General features: G+C 40.9%; 1 protein-coding gene across 21 annotated transcripts in view; it reads left to right on the forward strand.

The window, feature by feature from the left end:
- The window catches only part of SDK1 (sidekick cell adhesion molecule 1), a 656,852-nt gene that overhangs the window by 529,146 nt on the left and 103,951 nt on the right, over positions 1-23,755 (forward strand). For all 21 annotated transcript variants that reach the window (XM_039493139.1, XM_039493140.1, XM_039493143.1 and 18 more), the window contains 5 exons: positions 4,119-4,310; positions 5,878-5,999; positions 17,348-17,457; positions 20,333-20,483; positions 22,785-23,022. In XM_039493139.1, the coding sequence (XP_039349073.1) occupies positions 4,119-4,310; positions 5,878-5,999; positions 17,348-17,457; positions 20,333-20,483; positions 22,785-23,022 (813 nt within the window). The remainder of the gene's footprint in view (positions 1-4,118; positions 4,311-5,877; positions 6,000-17,347; positions 17,458-20,332; positions 20,484-22,784; positions 23,023-23,755) is intronic.

The raw sequence follows: 23,755 nt of genomic DNA on the forward strand, positions 1-23,755 counted from the left end.
CACCCCTGGTTTAGATGCTTAACTTTAGGCACTCATATTTGAAAATTTTGGACCATGACATTCATTGAGGATAAACTTTAAAGATAAATATTTTCTCCAGTATTTACCAGTTAAATGTATTCAGTTGTATACATGAATTCAAGTGAAGTATAAAAATTAAATGTGTAATGAAACACATTAGCCATATCATTTTCAGCTGTAATCTCCTCACTTCTCATAAGGCTCAGCCACTTTCACCAGTTTGAGTAGCTATGTTCAGTTTATCTAATTGCTCCAGTACTCTGGAGTGGATATGAGATTCTTCTTTAGTTCCTGTCATAAATGCTTCTGTAATAGTGGGGATTATTTCAAACAGCTGCCCTATTCTATCCCAGAGGTGAGTGCATTTTGGTATTGGGACGGGGAGTGATTCCTGGTTGTATCTTTACTAATCCGATGTAGCCTGTCATTTATTTTGCTGCCATCACTGTAATATCTAGCATAACATGCTAACTTTGTGAAGTTTGTAAAGCATTCTGGGTTCCTTTGGGGTGAAAGGTGCTATACAAATATAAGATAATATTATTATTACTATTGAACGGTTTCAGTGTTGCTTTGACAATTCCCTCCAAATTAACACTGCAATTAGCAATCTGCCCTCTGCATAGCAGATCACAATACATTTGCTACTTCAGAACTGCTCTGCTGGAAACAAGCTGCCATCTCCCAGAATGATTTGGAAACCTGATGGAGCGAGATGATGGGCTGTTTCATATACAGGGTAAATTGTTTTAGAAGAAAAGAACTGGGAAAAAAAGCACTATTGTTTATGAGGAAATACAGGAAGGAAAAAACATGCCAGCCAAGGTTTATAACTTCCCCTTTTAGTGGTGTACATTGTGTTAAGGCTGGGAGAAAGGGATGGCAAAACCATTCATTTCCCTGAATAGCTCAAGGCCTTTATACAGTGCTGCTTGGAGATGTAAGAGTGCTTAGAAAGCCACTGCTTCATCACTTCGGCTCATTGATATCATTTATTATGGCTCCCTTTTAATTCTAGTGCATGGGATGAGAGGAAAACACAGGGGGCATTGCAAGGTAGGCAGCCAGCCTGCTCTGCTAAACTGCCCATTGCTCTCATTGTAAATTTCAGTACCTTCCTCTCTCCCTCAGTAAACTCTGATTTATGAGAACCTGGATGTAGATGGACAGTTTGTGATTGGATGTACTGGTCTCTTGTAGAGAATTTACTCCAGATCAACAGAAAATTATTTCTGAAACTCCTCTGGTCGTTAGTTTTGGTTAGGCAGCAGTTTAGGGAGAAGGTGTAGTGCCAAAGCATGAGGAAAACTCTGTGTTATCTTTTGTCTTCTCACTTACACTCAAACCAGATGAAACAATTGCTGCCCAGGCCCATTGGACTCCACTGCCCACATCCCTGGCATAGATTATGTCTGTAAAACAGAGAGGGCATTTTTTCCAGCCACAAGTCCCAAAGTTCTGCCCATCTGTCAGTCACTGGTGCTTAAGTGCTGTGTCTTTTGGATACTGTTTTTGGAGTTTCTTTCCTTCATTGCTGTGTGTGTTTGTTTTTATCTTGCCTGGTTTCACTAGGCTTTATTTGTGTGTGTGTGTGTGTATGTATTTTGATTTGTGTTTTTATATGGATAGACTCTAATCATTTTATTATTGGAATTGCTGCCTCTGTTTTCGCTCTAGATTGACATTGTAAATGATACATCTTGGTGTATTTTTCCTGGAGACTCTCTTTTCAGTAAATAAAAGCATCAATAGCCCATGCCTGATATGCAGCAAAACTAGATCTCTTTCCAAATACAGTATGGCTTTGGAGTAGTGATGGGCAACCCGTAATATGTACAGAGGTGAATCCTCAAAATTTGGTGATTTATGTTTGCTCCTAAACATATTACATCTGCAGAGGAAAGTTCACATTGTTTAACTTAGGACAGGATATTGTCACTTGTCCTTTGGGCACAGATGGATAGGAAAAACATTGCAAATACCTTATTTATCTTTTAGTTTAAAAAAAAATCTTCAAACGTTTTATTTTGTTTGTGCATTATGGGTGAAATTCCCCCTTCCCCACACACAGCCTCAATAATCAGGATGCTAAGCAGGAATGGAGAAAATATCAGCCCTCTCCACAAATCATGGGCAGATTATAGGTCTGCAGTGCAATTCCTGTCTGACCACTATCCCAGCTGTGAATTGCCCTTTGGCAGCTTCTGGGCTAAGAGTGGCTACTGATTGTGTGCCCCCATGCAGGCATTTTGAGTCGCAAGATCCTGCATAGTTGCAGTTTTCCTGGTTCATCTCCCAACCCTCCCCACCCCCCACTGGTCTATTTGGACAGCACAGAGTGCTCTCCTCTGAGGTGTGCAAGGGATGAAGAGGTTCCCTGTGAGCTCATGCTGCCCATAACCCCAACACTGGGCAGCAAAGAGTGGGGAGAGCCTTGCTTTTACTCTGTTGTTGCTGTGACCTTCACCCTTTATTAATAGGTCAATAGACCCATTTTTCAAAGTCTGCATACTCATAGACTTGAAGGTCAGAAGGGACCATCGTGATCATCTAGTCTGATCTCCTGCACATTGCCAGCCACAGAACCACACCCACCCACTACTGCTCTTAATAATTTTTTTTTCAATAACCATCTGTGCTACACAAAGTATGATCTCTCTGGGAAATAATACTGCTTGCTTCATGAACGTTAATGAAACCCCACAACACATCTGAGATATAAATAGATTATTATCATTCCCATTTTACTGCTGGGGGAAACTCAGGCATTGAGTGTTTAAATCGCTGATCCAGGGTTAGCATTCAGGAATTCCTGGTTCCCTCTCCAGTATCTAATTTGCTAGATCATGTTGCTTCTCTGCAGTAAACACTTCTGATTAAAATCACTGCACATTGTTATTTCAACTTGTACGTATTCATCACTTATGTTGTTATCACTGAAAACAATGTGAGTTGTCCGAGTTCAGCACTGGGAGATGTTGAGGAAGGCACGTGGTTGGAAGGCCTGCCTTTCCCTTGCCAGTGTGTGCCCAGTACAGTCAGAGGGGTTCCTTTCTTATACTCATTTGAATCACATCCGTTTCCTTTGATTTCGAGAGCTGCATGTACTTTTTTGCCCTGAGCCAAATCACAGGGGCTGACACAGTAAGGTTCAAATGGGTTTAAGGGAGAATAAAGTTGTGATAGGTGTAGGAAGGGGCAGAGCAAGCAAAGAGAATGAGGAGGAGAACAAACACATTCAGAGACAAAATTGAACAAATCAGGCTGTAGAAACTTTAGGAAGTTCCTGGAAGGCAAATAGATATAAAAGAGATAAGAAGGAAAATATTTAACAGGCTGGTTCCAATCGAAGAATGAGGTGGAGGGTCAGGCTTTGTAGGGATTAGGATGATAGGTCGGCTACACTAGGTTTTAAAAGTCAGGATAATGATTCACCTTGCTAAAAAGTCTGTGCAGCAGGAAGATATGGGGAGTAGAGGTTTTTCTGTTTCTGTAAGAGTCCCACTGTGTTCCTGCAAGATCATTATCATCTGATTTGTAAGTATTTCTAGATCCTCAGCCTAGGAAAGGAGTCACCCTGGTAGCTGCGCATAGATTTTTCACTGAATTTTATAACTACTTGGTGGTGAGAAGAGTTTGAGTTTTTCAGTGTCTCTTCCTATTCATGTTTTTAGAGTTCATAAATTGAAATCCCACCATTCAGAGAGAGATTATTCCTGGGGTTCCTCAACCTTTTTATTGTGTATGCTACATACTGATAGAAGGCTCTTCCATGTAGACCACCTCTCTTCTCCTTTGCAATTTCATGGTCACATGATATCCCAGTGACATCCACAATAATTTCTCATGTGGAAAAGTAGTATTGGAAAAGTACTTAAGTATTTTTAATTGGCCTTAATGCATTAAGTGTGTTTTCCTTTCTGTAAAAAGGTATCCATGCTGGAGGAGAGCCAGCAACATGACCCTCAGCTAACTCTCCACCGTCCACCAGCAGCAAGTGTTCCACCACAGTTTGTGAACTTTGGATTATCATGCACAGGAAGACAAAGAACACACCATTGTTACAACTCCTTGACTTCTGTGTAATTGTTTTCTAGGCTACCAGATCTCCTGGGAGGTGTACAGCAGGAATGAATCTCGTCTGGCTCGCACTCTAGCCAACACAACCCTTGAATACAAAATCACTGGGCTGTCGTCTCTCACGACCTACACTATTGAGGTGGCAGCTATGACTGCAAAAGGCACTGGGTTGGTCACCTCCTCTACCATTTCCTCTGGAGTGCCCCCAGGTTGGTAAAACTACAGAGAATGACCCAAAGTATACTGACTCCTGTGTGCGGCTGCATTCCAGGAAACGCTGGTTTCCTGAGTACGGTAATAATAACGCTTTTATTTCTAATGACGAAGGCACAGTACAACATAATTAAAAAAGAACAGAAGGGATGGAGGAATGAGAGGGAAAGGTAATAAAATAGATACTTATTATAGTATCTTTCTGCATTTATAAAGTAACATCAGATATGGGGTGAGCCGTGACTATTATTAAAAAAATCCAAAAAACCCACAACTCTGGGGGCAAGGGAGTTTAGATGCTTTTTAAAAACAAAGAAAGATTTTTTTCTATTTGTAAGGATTAGAACTGCAGTGCACTTGGACTGTAAGATATTTGTGTGATACAAATACAAAAATATTTACAGAAGTGGAGAGTGCTGGCATGCGAGAGATCTTGTAGAGGAAGTAGTTCCACATCCTAGAGCCAGGGCCGGCTCCAGGCACCAGCCCAGCAAGCAAGCAGCTTATGCTTGGCTGATCATGGGATTTCTCTACAGAGACCTCTCTGTCCTATACCCCCATTTCTTCTGCCTAAAGAGTCACTGCCACCTAACTTATATCCAGCATGTAGTTAACAAACCGGATCTGCCACACTGAGTCAGCAGATACTGGTCAACATTTCTCTGCAGAGTTCCAACACCTGCTAACTAGATAGGTTGTCAGAAATCTTGCTACCCTATTCCAAGAACCTTCCATCTCATAGACTCGTAGACATTAAGGTCAGAAGGGATCATCTAGTCTGACCTCCTGCACCTTGCAGGCTGCAGAACCTCACCCACCCACTCCTGTAATAGACCCCCTAACCTCTGGCTGAGTTACTGAAGTCCTCAGATCTTGATTTAAAGACTTCAAGTTACAGAGAATCCGCCATTTACTCTAGTTCAAACCAGCAAGTGCCCCATGTCCCACAGCGCAGAGAAAGACAGAGATCTTGTGGGTTTTTTGTCTGTCTGACCCAGGGGAAAATTCCTTCCTGACCCCAAATATGGTGATCAGTTAGACCCTGAGCATGTGACCAAGACCCAACAGTCAGACACCAGGATATCACTCTCTTGCTATCATTTATATATTAAACCTCTATACATTTTATGAGGTAGGTAAATATTATCTCCATTTTATAGATGGGGAACTGAAGCATAGAGAGTTTAAGTGATTTCCTTGAGGTCACACAGCAATTCGCTAGCAGAGCTGGGAATGGAGCCCAGATTTCCAGACCACCTTAACCACTAGACCATGCCTCTTTTTCTTATGTAACTTTTGTGGTGCAATGTTAATCTAGATTCTAGGGTCCTCAAGACAGGGATATGTCATTTTATTAGTCTGTAAAATGCCATGCATACATATGGTGTAGTATAAATAATAATATAATTATATATGTCTGTGCAAAATTAAAGTATTTGCTCTATTATAAGTGATATACTGTACTACTTGCTGAAATGTTGAATGTCTACTTATTAATCTGCCTACTTGTACCCTAAATCCCAAAGTATTTCTACCCTTTTTAATTTGTTTTAATTTCTACAGAACTCCCCGGTGCCCCATCTAATCTGGTTATTTCTAACATCAGTCCTCGCTCTGCCACGCTTCAGTTCCGGCCTGGATATGATGGGAAAACCTCCATCTCCAAGTGGATAGTAGAGGGACAGGTACGTACATGACAAAAATCTGTTGAGGTTTCTGATCAGTAATAGATCATCTGAATCTTCCACTGCTTCTCAAATCACATTTTTGATCAGCTTCAGATACAAGGTCTTGAACAAGTGACCACTGGACTGATTGTTTTGGTGATATTTGGTTTCTTGGGAGAGAAAGTAGAGGTTAAAACCCAAGAGAATTCAGAAGGGTTAGCCAAGAAAAGGCAATGGAACAACCAGGGAGAGAAAGGGGTCATCTGTATGTTTTAATTTTTGTGCACAGGCAGAACAAAAAGATAAACAAAGGAAACTCAGGAGCAAACTGAAGGTTTCTTGTACGGTAAATATCTTAAGACCCACACATAATATATATCTGAGGGGTCTCATTCTTTGAATAATTCAGATGGACCTATGTAAGAAGCTTTGCATGTGTTTTCAGGAAAACGTAAGATGAAACCTAAACTAAGCATCAGAGGGGTGTTTGTCGCTTTTTACAGATCCAGACTGAGTCCTGTGGCACCTTATAGACTAACAGAAGTATTGGAGCATGAGCTTTCGTGGGTGAATACCCACTTCGTCAGATGCAGTGGGTATTCACTCATGAAAGCTTATGCTCCAATACTTCTGTTAGTCTTTAAGGTGCCACAGGACTCTTTGTCGCTAAACTAAGCAAACTAAGTCCAACATCTTTGAAAATTTTTAGTAATGGAAACCTGATTTCAGATTCCTTTAGGTGAGTTAACAGATCAAGTACTATACCTTGGGTATTAGTTTATAGGCTACAAAGGGTAAGAACAGGATGAATTGCTTTATATAGCAAATGTCCAAACATTAATGAGGTTGTGTTATCATGTAATGAAATATGCCTGTGTTTCCTATCCAGGTCTTTAGATATGTATAGGGTGAATTCTCTTCCTCGTTAGTTTTAAACAATATTCCTCCTGGTTTCTGTCATTATGCCTTGGAGGAAATGTACGTATCTCAGTTCTCCTGACAGATGAGTTGTGCTGCTTCTTTTCTGCCCATGAATCTTTATAAATAATATAATCTGTTTTTAAAACCAAATGTTGGATTTCTTCAATCAACGTCACCACTTTAGATATGTTGATACAATTCATTCACTTGGTAATGAGATCATTGTGAACTAATTGGTACATTTTGATCCATTGACATACACTTTATTGCATATTACAAAGTGAAATGGTGAAACCTACAATCTGATGGTTTGGCACATTCTGGAACACCACAAGGATGTTGCTGAGAACTTGTTAATTTGTGAGCTACATTGGATCACAAAACACCATTGAAATAAAATTAATCTCAAAGTATTAAAACAGCTTAATAACAATTAAGGGTAAAACCCTCTCCTCCGCATCCATGGAGGGTCTCGGATGCCAACAGAGCTTAGAGGCCTTTTGTTGTGCCAGGTAAGGGGATTCTTGGAACCCCAACAGGAATCCACACAGTATGCGTGCTCTGAAGCCAAGCTTTGCGTATGCTCCCTCACAGAGAGGGGTTTTGTGGCCAGGAGAGATGCAGGACCTGGATGAGGAGTGGGACTAGTGTCTGCGAAAACACAGCTCCACCAGCCATATCATCCTCTATGGAAAGGGGCTCACCAGGAGTGAGTGTGGAGTAGCACTCATACTGCTGTGCAGCCTGGGATTGAGGAGGGATTCCTTCTACCATTGCTCTCTCAGAATGTCTCATCTGCACCAAACCCAGCTATTTGGACTCGATATGATAGGAGGACTTTCCCATTAAGGCTTTAAAACTATGTTACAGCCCACAGTAATGATTTATAGTCTTTCTGATCTTTTCCATTCACTGACCTAACTGCATTATATCTGTGGACAAGGACCTCCTTTAATTGTAGCATTCTGTGAAAAAGAACCCAGCTAAATCAGGGATGCTTTGAGCCCAAGATTTATCATTCATGAATTACTGAAGGAATGTTTCCAGTCACTGGTGCGTCTGCTGAAAGCCCCTGATGCCATGACACGGAAACAACTGCAAGTTTAAAAATAGAAATTGCTGGTCTGAGCAAGGCTTTCTTCATGCCTCTGGCAGTACAGTGAGCTGAACAGCTTCTTTTGCTTCTCGTGTTGTTATATTTTACCTTTTCAGAGGCTCTGTTTTAGGGTAGTGTTTTTCCTTTGTCATTTCTACTTACATTTGAATGTTACAGTTAAAGCATACATGGAAACAGCCTGTGGTTTTCAAATCTAAAGCTTTTACTGTTTCTATCAACTAGAATCAAATTTAAGCATCTGATTTTTACAATATCACAAAACTGTTTTAAACTGTCATCTCTGCAGCAGTCATGATGGTGGTAATAGCTGCTGTGCCAATACAATAACATTTCAGTCCTAAAATTAAAATAAAAAACCACTTAATGCTTCTTTGTGCATTATAGCAACATAATAGTTGCTGTGCCCAGAGACTCCAGCTTCCAAATGATTCCCCTGTTGTAGGGGGATGCTCAGTGGTTGCCTGTGTAGGGGGCATTGCCAGGGGAAATGGGGTGAGGCTATTGGTAGCTAAAGCAGATTTGAGTAGCCTTTAGGTTGCTCTAATGTATGTCTTAGCTCCAGCCTTTGAACAGAATGCTTCATGATCAGAGGATTGCAAAGGCTGCTGTGCTGCCACAGCTGAGGATCTGGCCTTCAACCTGTTATAAATGCAGTATTGTCCCTTAGGTTGTACACTGGTCCTGGATTCCATCACCTCTGGGATGACTGAGAGCACTTGAGGAGTCACTGCTGATTTACTCTCGTGTAATTTCGATCAGAATCAGAAGTCAATATCCATAATGTGAACAGGAAGGTTTTACTACCTGCCAATACCTGGGTTCAAACTTCTGTATTTCTGCTGCCTGTGGAATCTTTGTCACCTGAGAAGTTGTGGCGGATGGAGTTCTCTATGCTGCTTTACATTGATAGTGATGTCCTCAGCTTCTCCAGGAGAAATGCAGAACTCTGAATGGAGGTATTGGCATATAAGCAAGGACGAAATTGATTTTGCAATGCATTGTTTTGTTTGAAACTGTCTTCATTAGTCTGCACAAGAACAATGCTAGATTACTGATTAGGGTATCTCTTAAACTTATTATTTATAATTTTTTGGAAAACATAAAATTCTCCAACACAATTCAAGGACTTAATTCTGCAATCCTTACTTATGGGAGTAATCTTACTCATTATAAATAGTTTGATGGTCTTTAGTGAGACCACTTGTGTCAGTCAGAATTATTGGACTGGTCCCAGCCATATATCACATCACAATATCTGGTATATTAAAAAAAAAAGAAATACAAGCGGTAGGACTCTACTAGTAGCTACTTAGTTAAATTTAGGAACTTTAAATAATTGGAGGGGGGGGGTGTCATCTTTTTAAAGTCTTTGGAGTTCCCCTTAAGCTTCATACCTGACAAACCCATCTCAGCTGTGTGGGTGTGCAATGTACATACATACCATGGAGTACTATTCCCTGCTGTATATTTGGATCACCAAATTTCTCTTATGCAGTATTAAAAGTGCTCTTTAAGTTTCTGTTTTCAGTGAGGGAGGTCATTGTTTTTATATTCTAATGTAGTGGTTTTCAACCTTGTTTCATTTGTGAACCCCTACAAAATTTCAAATGGAGGTGCGCACCTCTTTGGATATCTTGGACATAGTCTGCCGGACCCCCACCGGTTGAAAACCACTGTTGTAATGAATGAAACCAGATTGGATGTGTGTAACTCTTATAATCAGGGAAAAGATGTAAAACCAGGGGACTTATGTGAACAATCACAACCAGCTAGCATGGATCAAGTTTCAAATATTGAGAATTAATTGCTTGCAGTGAACTGTATGCAGCCAAGCTATACAATAAAAAGAATGGATGAAAAAAGTACTGATTCATTTAGAATAAAGCATCAGTCTGAGGAAACTGCAGTACAGATGTTCCCTTGGGTTACGCAAACTCGACTTATGGAAATCCGGACTTACGGAAAAAGTTCTGTAAATTCTGTAAGCTTTTTTTTTCTTTTTGGCATAATTGTTGGAGATACGTTCCCGACTTATGCAAAATTTGACTTATGCAAGGCTGTAGCTCCAGGGGCAGTACAACAATGTGGGCTCATGACAAAGCATGACTGAGGTCTCAGCTGACCTAAGTATGAACTTGTACTCTCACACTGCATGTGTTCTATGGGAACTTGGTAACCAGGAGATTATTTTCCTTTATTTCAGCTGCTGCAACCATGGAATAAATTTAATTTACTTTGAACTTTTGAATTCCTCTCCTGCACTTGGCCCACTATTCCATCTCTACTGGGTCTCCTTCCAATATTCCAAATCTTTGAGCCTCTACAAACAATTTCCATCTGTTGTTTGTAAGGCTGTCAATTAATCACAGTTAATGCATGTGATTAACCCAAAACAAATTAACTAGATTAAAAAATAGTTGCGATTAATCACACTGTAAAAAAGATAAACAAAAGAAATTGTATTTTTCAGTTTGCCTCATACAAGTTCACTCAGTCCTACTTCTTGTTCAGACAATTGCTAAAACAAACAAGTTTGTTTATATTTACGGGAGATAATGCTGCCCTGTTCTTATTTACAATCTCACCTGAATGTGAGAACACGCATTCGCATGGCACTGTTGTAGCCGGCGTTGAAAGTTATTTACATGCCAAATATGCTAAACATTCGTATGCCCCAGTGTGCTGAAACTTATGGGCTCTAAATTTTTACATTGTTTTGTTTTTGAGTGCAGTTATATATAAATCTACATTTGTAAGTTGCACTTTCACAATAAAGAGATTGCACTACAGTACTTGTATGAGGTGAATTGAAAAATACTATTTCTTTTGCTTATCTTTTTACAGTGCAAATATTTGTAGTAAAAGAAGATAATATAAAGTGAGCCCTGTACACTTTCCATTTTGTGTTGTAATTGAAATCAATATATTTGAAAATGTAGAAAACATCCAAAAATTACAATAAATTTAAATTGGTATTCTATTATTGTTTAACAGTATGATTAAAACTGTGATTAATTGCAACTGTTCTTATCTCACGATCAATTGTGATTATTTTTTAAATAATTTGACAGCCCTAGTTGTTTGTATATATAACAACACCCTGCCGCCAAAATGTTTCCTTCTTTCTTTCCATATGTGGTAGGAGGCTGAGTCAGATAGGAGCAGGTGCAGGACATGTTATATTTGATTTTTGGATGAGTGACCTTTTTAATGTCTAATACTGCATAAGCTCTTTGAGCTAAAAACACTTGTTTCATAACATTGGGGAGCTTGAAATCCCAGCTTGCAAGTAGTATGCTGATTCCCTCCTCTTGTCCACTCGTGTATCTCCACTGAGGTCAATGGAATTACTCCTGGTTTGCACCAAGGAAAGTGAAAGGAGAACCGGGACCTTTCATTCTAACTTTGTCTGGTATTGCGATATCAAACATTAAAATCTCATCACCCTGATTTATAGTAAATCGACATGGCATATTTCTTAAGAGGTTTATTAAAATTTATTAGCAGTAGTTTTCCTCGCTTTCATTTTGTACAGTTAAACCCATAATACTGAAGCAAACTGGATTTCCAAACCAGAAGTACAAAAAATAGTCAGAAGACCATTTAAAAACATTTTTAAAATTGTTTTTTTTTTGTGAAACAACCAGCATTGGCAAAGTAAAGAAGAGTGTGGTGTGGGCATGAAGGCTTTATTGACATCTGTTTGGAATAACTGACTTATGGCTTTGCCACTGATGAGTAATGTGGTCATCGCAAACTCATGTCAATAAATCCTTCATATTGCCACACACCACCATGTACTCGAAGATACATTCAGTGCCTAATATAAAGGGCATGTATGCTACTGATTTTGGGGGGGCAGTTCCCCACCAAAAATATGTTTTAGATCCTGGCTGTTGTTCCTCATTGTTTCACGTTTGGATTCTCTCCATGCTGCAGCCTAGTTTCATCCTGTTTCTTGCCGGATTTCCTGGGACTCTGACAGGAGTCATGTGTAAATGACACCACAGCGAGAATGTTTTGCTAGGTGTTTTGCCCATCTCATCAAAAATTCAGTAGATTATTATTACATTAACAGCTGCCAAGTTTGATTCACCATGGGTATCAATAATGCTGTCCCAAAGTGAGTAGAAGACTTGTGGCAAAGTATGAGGTCCCACTGGGATTAGGTATTGCAGAATGTCATGGTGTAACTGTCCCCTTTAAGGGGAGAAGGAGCTAGCCTCCCTCCCCTAGTCATAAATAATTAGCTGTTTCCCTGGCTGAGGGGATGGGGACTAACGGGGTCAGGTGATAGGCTAATGAACAGCTGATCCTCATAAAAGAGCTGAAAGAGCTCAGTTTGGGGAGGAATCACTCCTGCCGAAGCCCTGAGCCAGGATCTGCAGAAAGTTGGGTGCTCCAGAGGAACCAGCCTGGGGGCCAGTGCTGTATCGTGGAGCAGGGAAGGATGCAAGAGCTCAACAGGGGCTGAGAACAGTACTTCAGGCGAACTAGCCCGAAAGGCTGAATGTCCTATACTGGAACAGGGGAAGGGTAGAAAGGTAGCCTAGAGGAACAGGGGCTCGCAGGTCAAGCTGAAGAAAAGCCCACCAGGGCGGAAGAACCTTTTTGTTTGTTGGGCCTTTTCTTACCCCAGAAGGGGTTACATTTGTTTGTGACTTGGCTGGAGGGCCAAGCTACATCTCCTAACTGACCGATGTGTGGAAGGCTGAGGAGACCTACCTCAAGGAAGGAAACCGAGGCAGGAAGCACTGTCTGTGCCACACTTAAGCAATAGGAGGCTTCACGAGACGACCACAGGGTCTCAGAACTGGGGGAGTATGTGCTGAACGAGAGAGAGCACACACAAAGTATTTCTGCTGGGCTGAGAGAGATTTCCTGTACTTATAATGGAGAACACTGTCAGAACTGGAAAACAGATTTTTCAACCCAGGAAAATATTTAAGTGCTACTACAATATGGAGCCATAACCTCAGTGAGTTAAGAATGAAGTGGTAACATTAACTGAGAATTACTCTTATTTCACGGATTAAATCAAAACCTGAGTGTCGATGGAGCTATTCAGATTCATCCATTGTATAAGGTACTTCTCTTGAGGTCATTTTCACTTTAGAGCTTGGTAAATAAAGTGTCTGGAACTCTGACAGTTTTATACCTTTGCCAATCTTTAAATCAAAAAATGGCTGAATCAATTTTAAGTATTCTTTTGTAAGGAAAATATTGCATCTGGGCTGACAACCTCTGTACCAAATTTCCTCCCAAAGTGACTTCAAATGCCTGCTTATAAACCTCTGCAATGAAAACTGACATACCAGGAACTGTAGCTGAACACAAGTTGCCTGTAGAACATATACAGTATGTCTACACTATAGACAGACACCCATGGCTGGCCTGTGCTTGCTGACTCAGGCTCTGGCTAAGGGGCTGTTTAATTGCAGTACAGATGTTTGGGCTAGGGCTGCAGCCCGAGCTCGGGAACTCTCCTACCTCGCAGAGTCCGAGCCTGAATGTCTATTAAGCAATTAAACAGCCCCTTAGCCTGAGCCCCACAAGCACAATCCATCTGGTACGGGCCAGCCATGGGGTTTTAATTTCAATGTAGATATACCCATGGAAACATGTTCCATTTACAGCAGTTAGTACTTGATAACCATTCCCAGGTTTGCAACCATTTCCACTCTTTGTATTAGCATTTCTCATAAAAGTGAAGAGGCGAACCCCTCTGATTTTTCACTCCAATATTGAACGATGATTGGTTGGAATGATAAATCTGGTACTGTTCTATATTGTCTGGTTTCTAAAAGCATTACCCTCTCCGTGATACTTCCCTTGGCAAAGGGACTGGATGGCTGAAGAGTTTGACAACAGAATGGAGCCTTAAGCACTTAGGGCATCAGTCAAAATGCAGCCCTGGTTGGAAATGAACAATAGCTATCGTTATGTGATGGCTGATGTTTAGTGGCTTAAAAGGAATGAGTTGATGGGCAGTATTATATTTGTAATGCTGTAGCACCCGCAAGCCCCAGTCAGGATTGTGGACCGATTGTGCTGGGCACTGTTCAGAGGCAAACTACAAGACAGTCCCCTGCATTGAAGAGTTTACATTCAGATAGCAACCGAAAGGTCTGCAAAGGTCATTATAAGCAGGGGGCATTCCCATGCTGCTTCTACCGCAGTGCACATGTGTATCTGTGTGGGTCTTTTCCAGACTTAATCCTTTCCTAGAGTTGCTTTTATTGTTATCTGAAACAACAACAACAAAACATAAGCCTTAACCTAAACTTCCTCCTGTTCCTAAAGAATTGTTTTCCCTGAAGGACTCCTCTGTCCCTGCCCTCAGTTCTCTCTACCTGAGGAAGATCCTTTTATACTCCTTTGTTTGAAGCTGATAGGACCCTTCTAAACTGACACCAGAATGATTTTGCAAAAATAACTGCATCTTTGTACAGGTCCTAGAACCACAAATCAGGATGAATCACCAAAAAAGTTCTGCATCTCTGTGTATGGAACCTGGGACCCTGTTAGAGACATCAAAACAGTTAAAACAAAAGCCCACCTTTACACATTCTGTTGTAAGCCAGATTCCTAACATTACTGCTAAATTCATAAATTCTTACCTAATTAACAGTGGCCTACAACAGTATTTATGTCTGTCCAGTCATCCACAACACCCTCCAGTTGTCTTCATTTGGCTCTTATACAGGGGAAGTGCACTCAGAGTCCTACTGTTAACTTCAGTGGAGGTAGGCTGAAGCCCTGTATGTGAAAGTTGCCCTCCTGCTGGTACCAGGATACTGGAAGATGGGTGGGATGTTGGCAGGTTTCCACAAAAGGAGTTCTCTGAGTCTGTATTCTATTTTTCTTCAAAGTTCTACTGAGAGACCTGAGCATCTCCTGCAGTTGTTTGCTTCTACTCCTCCTGCTTTCATCCCCCTCCCTGTTTTTATCTTTCACCAGTGTACAGGTCTAAGCAAGGTTAATAATTACTGTCTGTAAAGCCATTCTGCCCATAGCCTCCAAGGCCCTGAAGCAGGTAATATGCCACCTGTTACCCAGCTGGCTTTCGAGTGAGGAAACTTCCAATGTGCCAGACTGGTCCTGGGTCTGCCTTTTCTCAGAGACTGCACCAGTCATCCTTGTCTGATAGAGAAAGCTTTGTTCTGATGTGGGGTCTCACTTGGGACATCCTTTCTGAGTCTTGCCAAGATCTTAAACACACAGAACCATCACTGTTATCCAATCAGTGAAAGATCCTTAATGTCTCCAGTTTCACAGCCAGCTGGTAAATGCATACCTGCAATACAGGCAGGGAATTGGACACCTCTCAAGCTTGATTCAGTGTCAATTGTTTACAAAGTCTCATGGGCCTCTGTGGTTGAACCATGTGGTCCTTAATGTGTATTAATGACCTGCCTGCTGCTGCATATGGATTGAAACCTGTGGTGTGCTTTGCTGTGCAATAAATATTCCAAAGGGCTATTATTGTTCTTAAGATTTTAAAAAGAGAATCTAAATCACTGCAGGAGACAGAAAAAATTTTTTTGCTGTCTTTGAAACATTGTGGATTGTTACTATGTACTTACTGCGGCGCTTTGAGGTGATATCATTAAGAGCCAGGAGCCTTGCAAAAATAACCATTTACCAAAGATTTCCTACAAAATTAATCAAAAACGCCTTTTAGAAAGTATTCTCTGCTTTTGTCCTAAACATTCAGCACCCTCCCCATTTGGAGTTGTTAAAGAAAACGTATCTTTTTATCAGATATTTATTCCTTGGGCTCAGTCTGGGGCTGCTCATTTTCAGAGTGGAGATATGATTTCCGATGCCTTCTCTATGCTTCTGTGCCCTGGTACTTTGCAAAAAGCTCTGTAATATAAAGAATTGGGATCTTCGCACAGAGTGTTCAAAATTTCCCAGACTTTATTTTTTCTGTAAGAAGCTTCTAGTTCTTTTCTGTGAAATTATCATTGACATCCTTGGGACTGGCCCTAGGTATCTGAGAGACCTCCTCTCCATCCGTGACCATGACTCTCCATGAAAGCTGTTGTCTGCCAGAATGATGACAAAACCAACCACTTTCTGAATCAAGTGCTAAACTCATTTCTTCAGTTTAATTTTCTCTCAATTTCTGCATGCACAAGCTCATAGACACACAATACACCAACTCATACCCAAACAAACAAGAAATCTATAAATTAATCAAGCTACTTCTCCTATAGGAAGAAAGAGAGAATGAGGTAGAAATTTATTTCTATTTTAAATAGTCAGCAGTGCTAGATACTACAGTGATGGGGCCACATGATAGACAATGTACACTAATACACAGTAGCTGTCCAGAGTCTGTTGCCATTAAACGAGGGAAGTGAGCACTCTTTTGGTTTACTCTTTAAGAGGCACAGAAGGGTAAGTGGAATACAGAGTTACAGTGTGGTGTTAGCGGGTGTAAGATTATATTTGAGGGCTCTATCTGAGACCCTTTCTGCTGCACTCCTGAGTCACCAAGCTAATAACTCATCCTCCTCACTCTCTTTTCCAGCTCCCTCCCAAGATCCTTGCTACCGCTCTATCAGGCCTGGCCCAGTCTTCAGCCTACTGTTGCTGTCAGCTTCTGAGACCCAGTGAAAGACCCTGTCTCCCTTCTTATCCATTGGTGTCTCTCTTTTAAGTTCTGACTGTTTCTACTTCAGTTTTCACCTGGAGATGGCATGTGGAATGTAATGCTTTAAATTCCCACGACTGTTCTGCCCCTGCTAGCAGTACGCTAGCTGAGGGGCTGTGCCGAGCTGGCTCTTGGCCACAGACAGTGGTTAATTAATACAGAGCGCTGCGTATAGAGGAGTGTGGTCTCAGCGCAGCACAAAGCTCCTTTGTTCTTTGTCTTCTTTTGTTCTCTGTCTTCATTACTGAGGGGCCCTTGCTTTGCCTCCACTCAGACCTGGCTAATCTGCATCAGTTACTGAAATTTATTCTGATGAAGTCAACTCTTCATTTTTGTTATAACACTAGCCAGCACTTTTGCCTTCCAGATACTAATATGCAGATGAATCAAACATGGCTTTAGCCCTCTTTACTCTGGGTTATGATATGTCTTTGCAATAGGCCTCACCAGTGAATCAAAAGTGAAATCTCAGCAGTATATAAGGCAGGCTGGAAGTGCCACTGTTTCATATTTACCATTGGTGAGTGCCACAGCACATAAAACAAATGTTAGCTAGTTACTCTTGATTTAAAGGTGTCTGCCCTTCCACTGCAGCAATTACACATGTTGCCAGTGTGGACATTGTGTTGTCTGGTTAACGTTTGTTCCTACACTTCTCAACTATAGGTTGGTGTTCTAGGAGAGGAGGAGGAGTGGGTGAGTCTATATGAGGTGGAGAATGAACCTGATGCCCAGATGCTGGAGATACCAAATCTCATTCCATACACTCATTACAGGTGAGAAGAGCTGGTAATTAAATGCAGTATCAACATCCTAGAAAACTGTAGCATGGAGAAGCTTTTCTATTCATAAGCAGCTGACTGTAGTTTGCAATATGAATGAAAGGCAAAAGTTCACACCCCATAATAGTATACAATGTGTTTAGCACATTTAAATTTTAACCGATGCATAGTAAAATAACTAATCGTGATGCAAAGCGGAATAAACCAACTAAATGGGGCTATTGAGTAACTTCTTAGATCAAGAGGCTGAGGCCTTGTCAGAAAGGATGCACCAGTTTAACTAAAACTGATTACAAATTGGTCTAGTTAAACTGTCACAATCTCCTATCTACACACTTACATCAGTTTAAAGATGCTTCTGTAGTTTAAAGGTTTGCTTACAGGAATTCACCAAATTAAGATAAATCAATATGTGTAAAGTTTAAACTGATTTTAGTGCATCCAATTTTTTAAACTGATGCAGTTTTCTAGTATAAACAAGGTCTGAGAATGGGGATGCCCAATCCTAATGGAAAATGCCTATATTAAATAATGTTCTAATAAAAAACTTAGTAATCAGGGACTTCTGGCAGCCAGGGCAAAGCAGTTTGCTACAGACACTGTCTACTTTCACACCACTGAAAGGCCTGTTACTTGGGTCACATGATAGTGTGAATTGCTAAGCAATAAGATACATACGATAAGATCTTCACCTTGTTTGTAATTAGTTCACTAATTAGTTCATTAGTTCATTACCTGTACACTAATTTTCTTAATTTTAGTAAAAAACCACCAGAGCATATTGGACTCTTCCTCCCCAGAAGAGCATATTGCCACTCAGTTGTATCTGTTACATACGGACCTGCCATGAATTTCTAAAAGCTATTTCCAGATGTGGAAGATTTCTAATAAGGCAATTTTAGAAAAAAAAATATTATCAGGATGTCTTTGTAGTCTTTCATGATGACAGTGGATAGTCGTTGGGCCAAAGAAAAAGAGTGAAAAGGATTCCATGGCCTGGTCGTTAAGGCACTCATGTAGGATGTGGGAGGCACAAGTTCAAATCCCTGCTCCAGTGACTCTGTAATTGTTTATATAAAAGGGGCAGCTTCAAAAGGAGAGACTGAGAGAGCCTCACACCAGAATATCCCCATGCCCAGTGGCTAGGCCCCTCTCTGGGAATGGGGGAGATCCACGTTCCATTCCTGTCCCTATGTTAGGTAGAAGGGGGGAACTGAGCCCAGGTTTCTCCCATCCCAGTTGAAGGCTAAAGTTAATAAGGGATGTAGCAGTACCACAACCTCCTCCTCTGTGACTCTTGTCCTCCTTTCCTTTCGTCAAAATTCCTGAAAAGCTAAACAGAAACTTTCAGGGCTAAGACTTTTCAACATTGCCAAAATGTTTCATGGAGGTTCAACTCAAGCTTTTCTATTTGCCGAAAAAATTCAAAAAACATCATTTTCAGTGTGGCCCATTTTTTCCCCAAATTGCCTGCAAAGTAAATATTCACTCAGCTCTCTTCATAGGATCATTGAAAGAGATGAATTTCCCGGCTGTCACCAGATCCTTGAGGTTATCAATGGTCAGGAGAGTGCTAGAGCTGCGTAGGGTGGGACCCTCTTACACTCCTTAGCCTGGTGGTTAGGGTCCTGGTGTGGATGTGGAAGACTAAGATTTAAGTCCCTTCCCTGCCCGCAGCAGAGTGGTCTGGGATAAAAAAAACTCTGCTTTGACTAAGACAGAGGTAGGGATTTAAATCTGGGTCTCCCACATCCTTGGCCAGTGCCCCACTGCCAGGCTATCTACACACTCATGGTCTCTCTCTCTCTCTCTGACATTTCAACACAGTTCCTTTTTCATGAAAAAATTTGCAAATTTCAAAACCTCAAAAATTGAGTGCAAAACAGAGTGATCATCCTGCCAGCTCTAGTTACAGCACGCTGAAGGGACAAATCATGAGCGCTAATTATCAGTTAGACAGTCTTCGTCAATTGAGCTTCTTTCCTACACTCTTTGCCAATGTTTGAGTGTGAAATTAAGGATGATGTTTGTTTGATGAATTGCCTTTAATGCACTTCCTAAAGTGATCAAAGCAAATAGATAAATAGTGCTACATAGTCTAGCTCAACCCTTATCTAAGTCCAATCATTAGAGCCAGATTTCCACTGTTTAATGTAAACAAATTGAACAGCTACATGCTAGCCTCAAATATTTGGAACTGCAAGACCCTCCTGTTTTTATGTCACCTGTGGGTATCTGAAGCCTACAGCAAGTCTTAACTTTTTTGTGATTCCTTATGAAGTTGAAAAAGGCTTCCGTGCCCTTATAGGCACTCCTGCTGTAGAAGAGATCATTTGGAGCAAACAGGATGGCTTTTAAGCTGTGTATCCATATTAAATGACTTAATCATTCTTGTATAGGAAAGGAGACAAGGCAGTCCACAGAGATATATCAGCCCTCATTGAATTGACCATTGAAGGGAAATATAACTGATGCATTTCTGATATTTGTGAGGACACTATGATATCCAGATACTGATATTTGTAACACCCTTTCTGAATGTAACACAAAGGCATCTCAAGGGAAAATCAGTTAATGCTGGCATAATCTCCTCAAATTTGGTATAATTACCATAATTGCCTTATGTTGCCCGTCTGTTTCTAATAGACACTAAATTAGTTTAATTTTGAGGATCTTGCCATTGTTGCAGTAGTGGACAAGGCGATGAATTTAATGGGCATTCATGAGCAATGGCATTTATGTCTCAAATTGATGACGGCCTGGTTTTCTTTCATATTGGTATAGTCCTGGGCAAGAAATAGCATTTGTTCAGTTTTCAGGTTAGCTTTGCTTTGGGACATGTTTGCATTATGCTTTCTTTATGCTTTAGATTCCGGATGAGACAGGTGAACATTGTCGGCCAAAGCCCGCTCAGCCAACCATCTCGTGTCATCCAGACACTGCAGGCACCACCAGATGTTGCACCAGGGAGCGTTACTGTACGCACTGCCAGCGAGACTAGCTTGTGGATCCGATGGATGGTGAGTTCATGTAAATTGGAGAGTCTGGGGGAGATGTCGACATTTGAGGTGTCAGTTTCCCCGGAGAATGTGTCCAAAGTTCGTGACTTACTTTTTCATGCATTTGACCCAAAGAGCAACAGCAAAAATATTCCCTTTCCCAAATTGTCTGAAATCTGAGATTTATCTAAGCGCTTTACTATCACCTCAATTCCCCACTGCCCTCGCTTACAAGGGAAATATACGCCTTGTGTAAAAGGCCAGAGATGTAAGTGCCTTAGCTTTTGAGGCTCTCCATGTCCTCAGCTTCAGTCAGCACGTACAGGCAATATGAATACTTGAGCTAATTTGCTGCTTCTTTCCGCAGAGTTCTTTATTGAGTTCTGATCACTAAAATATGGTGATCTTGCAGATACTGATATGAAGAGATGTTAGCTAGGTTGGGAGTAGGGTGACCAGAGAGCAAATGTGAAAAATCGGGATCGGGGTGGGGTAATAGGAGCCTATATAAGAAAAAGACCCCAAAATAGAGACTGTCCCTATAAAATTGGGACATGTGGTCACCCTAGTTGGGAGTGAGCCCTTTGAGATCATTTAAAAAAAAAAAGGTTGATCACATGATGGTGAAGAGAAGATGAAATGGGTTGTCCATAGGAAAAAAACAGAAGTATGTTGTAATGATAAATTGTTAATGAACTAAAATTGTAATAAGTTAAATGCTGCTTCTGCGTTACACACTGGTATATATCTAGAGTAGCACCCTTTATATTTAGAGACTTACTCTGGTTTTATGCCAGTGTAACTGAGAGCAGAGTATTTCCATATATACCTACACACCACTTAGGTGGAAACTGTATCCAGGTGATCGATTGCAGAGCTATGTGATAAATTGTGGAGCCAGATGATTAATTGCAGAGCCATTCACAAATTAATTTATCATGCACCTTTGACTGCCTCAGTTGCCCGTGAAAATATCTCACTGGGATTTACTCTAATATTCTAGCTCCCTTCAAATAGTCTCCTTTCTGCATTATAAATCTGACCCCAAAATAGTTCCTCCTGCTGCAGCTCCCTCCTCCCCCACAAATGTGACTAGATAGGAGCAGTAGTTCTTTGGAAAGGCGAGATTCCAGCTTCCAAGTGGCACCCAGAACTTGTCTAGACCTTGAAGGGCTGAGACGTCAGACTTATAAATGGGACATTAGTATGTATAGAAAAGCTATTACAGTTCATTTGGTCATTGAGCTGCATAACTCACTCGTGCCTTCACATATGAGTAACATGCTCATCCCTAACCCCTGCAGTCACACTCTAATAGCATATCACACCTTCATATCTGTGGTCTGTACTCTGGTTCATTCAAGAGCATTTTAGGGGATTTTTAAAATTTTAATTAGGACTTTTTATATTCATCCACCTGTAAGGCGAGATGTCGTATTTACCATGAGACCAACAGTGCAGAGGTCAGAGGGAGCCACAAAACACCTCTGAAAATGACCCAGTTTAGCTTTTCAACACAGCATAACATCAGCATTTTAAAGTGTGATATCGCTGCCCTTCAAGGCCAGCCGGTGAGTTTTGTGACCCTTTGGGAACTTCTTTCCAACTGAATGAAGTTTACGTTTCTAGTCCTACTGGGCCTCAGGATAGAATACTTTAAAGCTATGAAATGTTAATATACAACAAAACCTGTTACTGAAGCCGTGTTGAATCTTGCTCATACTTGGGCTCATACAGATGTAGTTTTAAGGGGGGGAAATCCACACTCGGGTGGAGCAGGTGATGACATTTCTGGGGCAGGTTAATTTTTCTTTTAAGTGTCTGATGCTGCTCAGGGAGTTGGAATGTTAGAATAAATCCTAGTTAGATGGATTAATAGGCAGAGGGCCAGTGAAACAGTCTGAGGTGCATGATAAATTTATCACATGGCTCTGCAATTTATCACTAGTTTCCACAATTTATCCCATGGTTCTGCAATTTACCATATTGGTATTACCTCCACATATATGGAGTGAGGGGTGTATGTAGGTGTGGGGGGTGGGGCAGAGAGAGGTGTTGTTTGCTATAAAATATTTAGGTAGGGTGGCATAGAAAAAAAATTAAAAATATTACATGCAAAATAAAAAAATATATAAATGGTGAACAAAGGTAAACAAAATGTATAATAAACCCTCAACCTCTCACCCCCCACCCCAAATTCTCTCACCTTCTTGCAGTATTTATTAAGTATATGAGTATGAAAGGCAATGACATATGATTTGAAAAGCATAGTCCACCCATTCTGTGCAATAATTTTGTGCTCCTCTTATTATTAATGGCCAGCCTCTCCCGGATGCTCAATATAATGGCAACCCAGAGTCGGTGGGTTACAGGATAAAATTGTGGCGTGTGGATCTGCAGTCTCCAGTGCTCATGAAGATCATCAGTGACCGGCTGGAGAGGGAATATACTGTTGAGGATCTGGAGGAGTGGGTAGAATATGAACTGCAGATTCAGGCCTTCAATGCCATCGGGGCAGGACCATGGAGTGAAGTGGTGAGAAGTTGCACACGGGAGTCTGGTAAGTAACAGGAGTATATGTGCTTCTGTGAAGAATGGGCTCAGAGCATTTCAGTATCTTCAGCCCTTTCCCTCAACCTCTCTTGCAGATCTACTAAACCTAAAAGTGCAATCTACGGATCCATTGGTGGTAAAAAAAAAAAAAAAAAAAAGACACATTTGCTAGCCAGGCAGCTTGTGGGGAAAGATTTTAAATGGAGTAGATAGTGACCAAAGAGGAAACTAATGATCTGAGCTATCAGTGCCACCTTCCAAAATTGTGCCTGTAGATCTGCATAAATATAACCAACATATGCGCATGCTAACAAGCACATAGAAATTGTTCTGTCCACCTGTTCTGAGTATGCAGATATTATACTAGTGCAGAGACTTCCAGTTGCCAGAAGAAAGCAGTCTCTACAATATCAAGGCAGCAATAAATAACTGGTAACTCTGTAGCAACAGCAGAAGCTAGATCTTGCAAAGCTGTTAGCTAGGGAACTTCAAACAGAGCTTCTTTCTCAGACTCAGCTTGCATACCTCTGATGTAATTTGATTTTATTGCAGGTGAATAATTAGATGGAGTGACCCTACTTGGATAAAATATTCAATAGTAAAAGTGAATGACTGTCGCATGTGACCTGTATTTAAGCAAGGCTCATGTTTGTTATTTTTCTTCAAAATCATTTAAACTCAAGTGCTTTGAAACTTAATACCGTACATGCTGTGTGTGTGTATGCACATCTGCATATATG

Source organism: Mauremys reevesii, linkage group 10 (assembly GCF_016161935.1).
Source record: "Mauremys reevesii isolate NIE-2019 linkage group 10, ASM1616193v1, whole genome shotgun sequence".
NCBI classification, from domain to species: domain Eukaryota; kingdom Metazoa; phylum Chordata; order Testudines; family Geoemydidae; genus Mauremys; species Mauremys reevesii.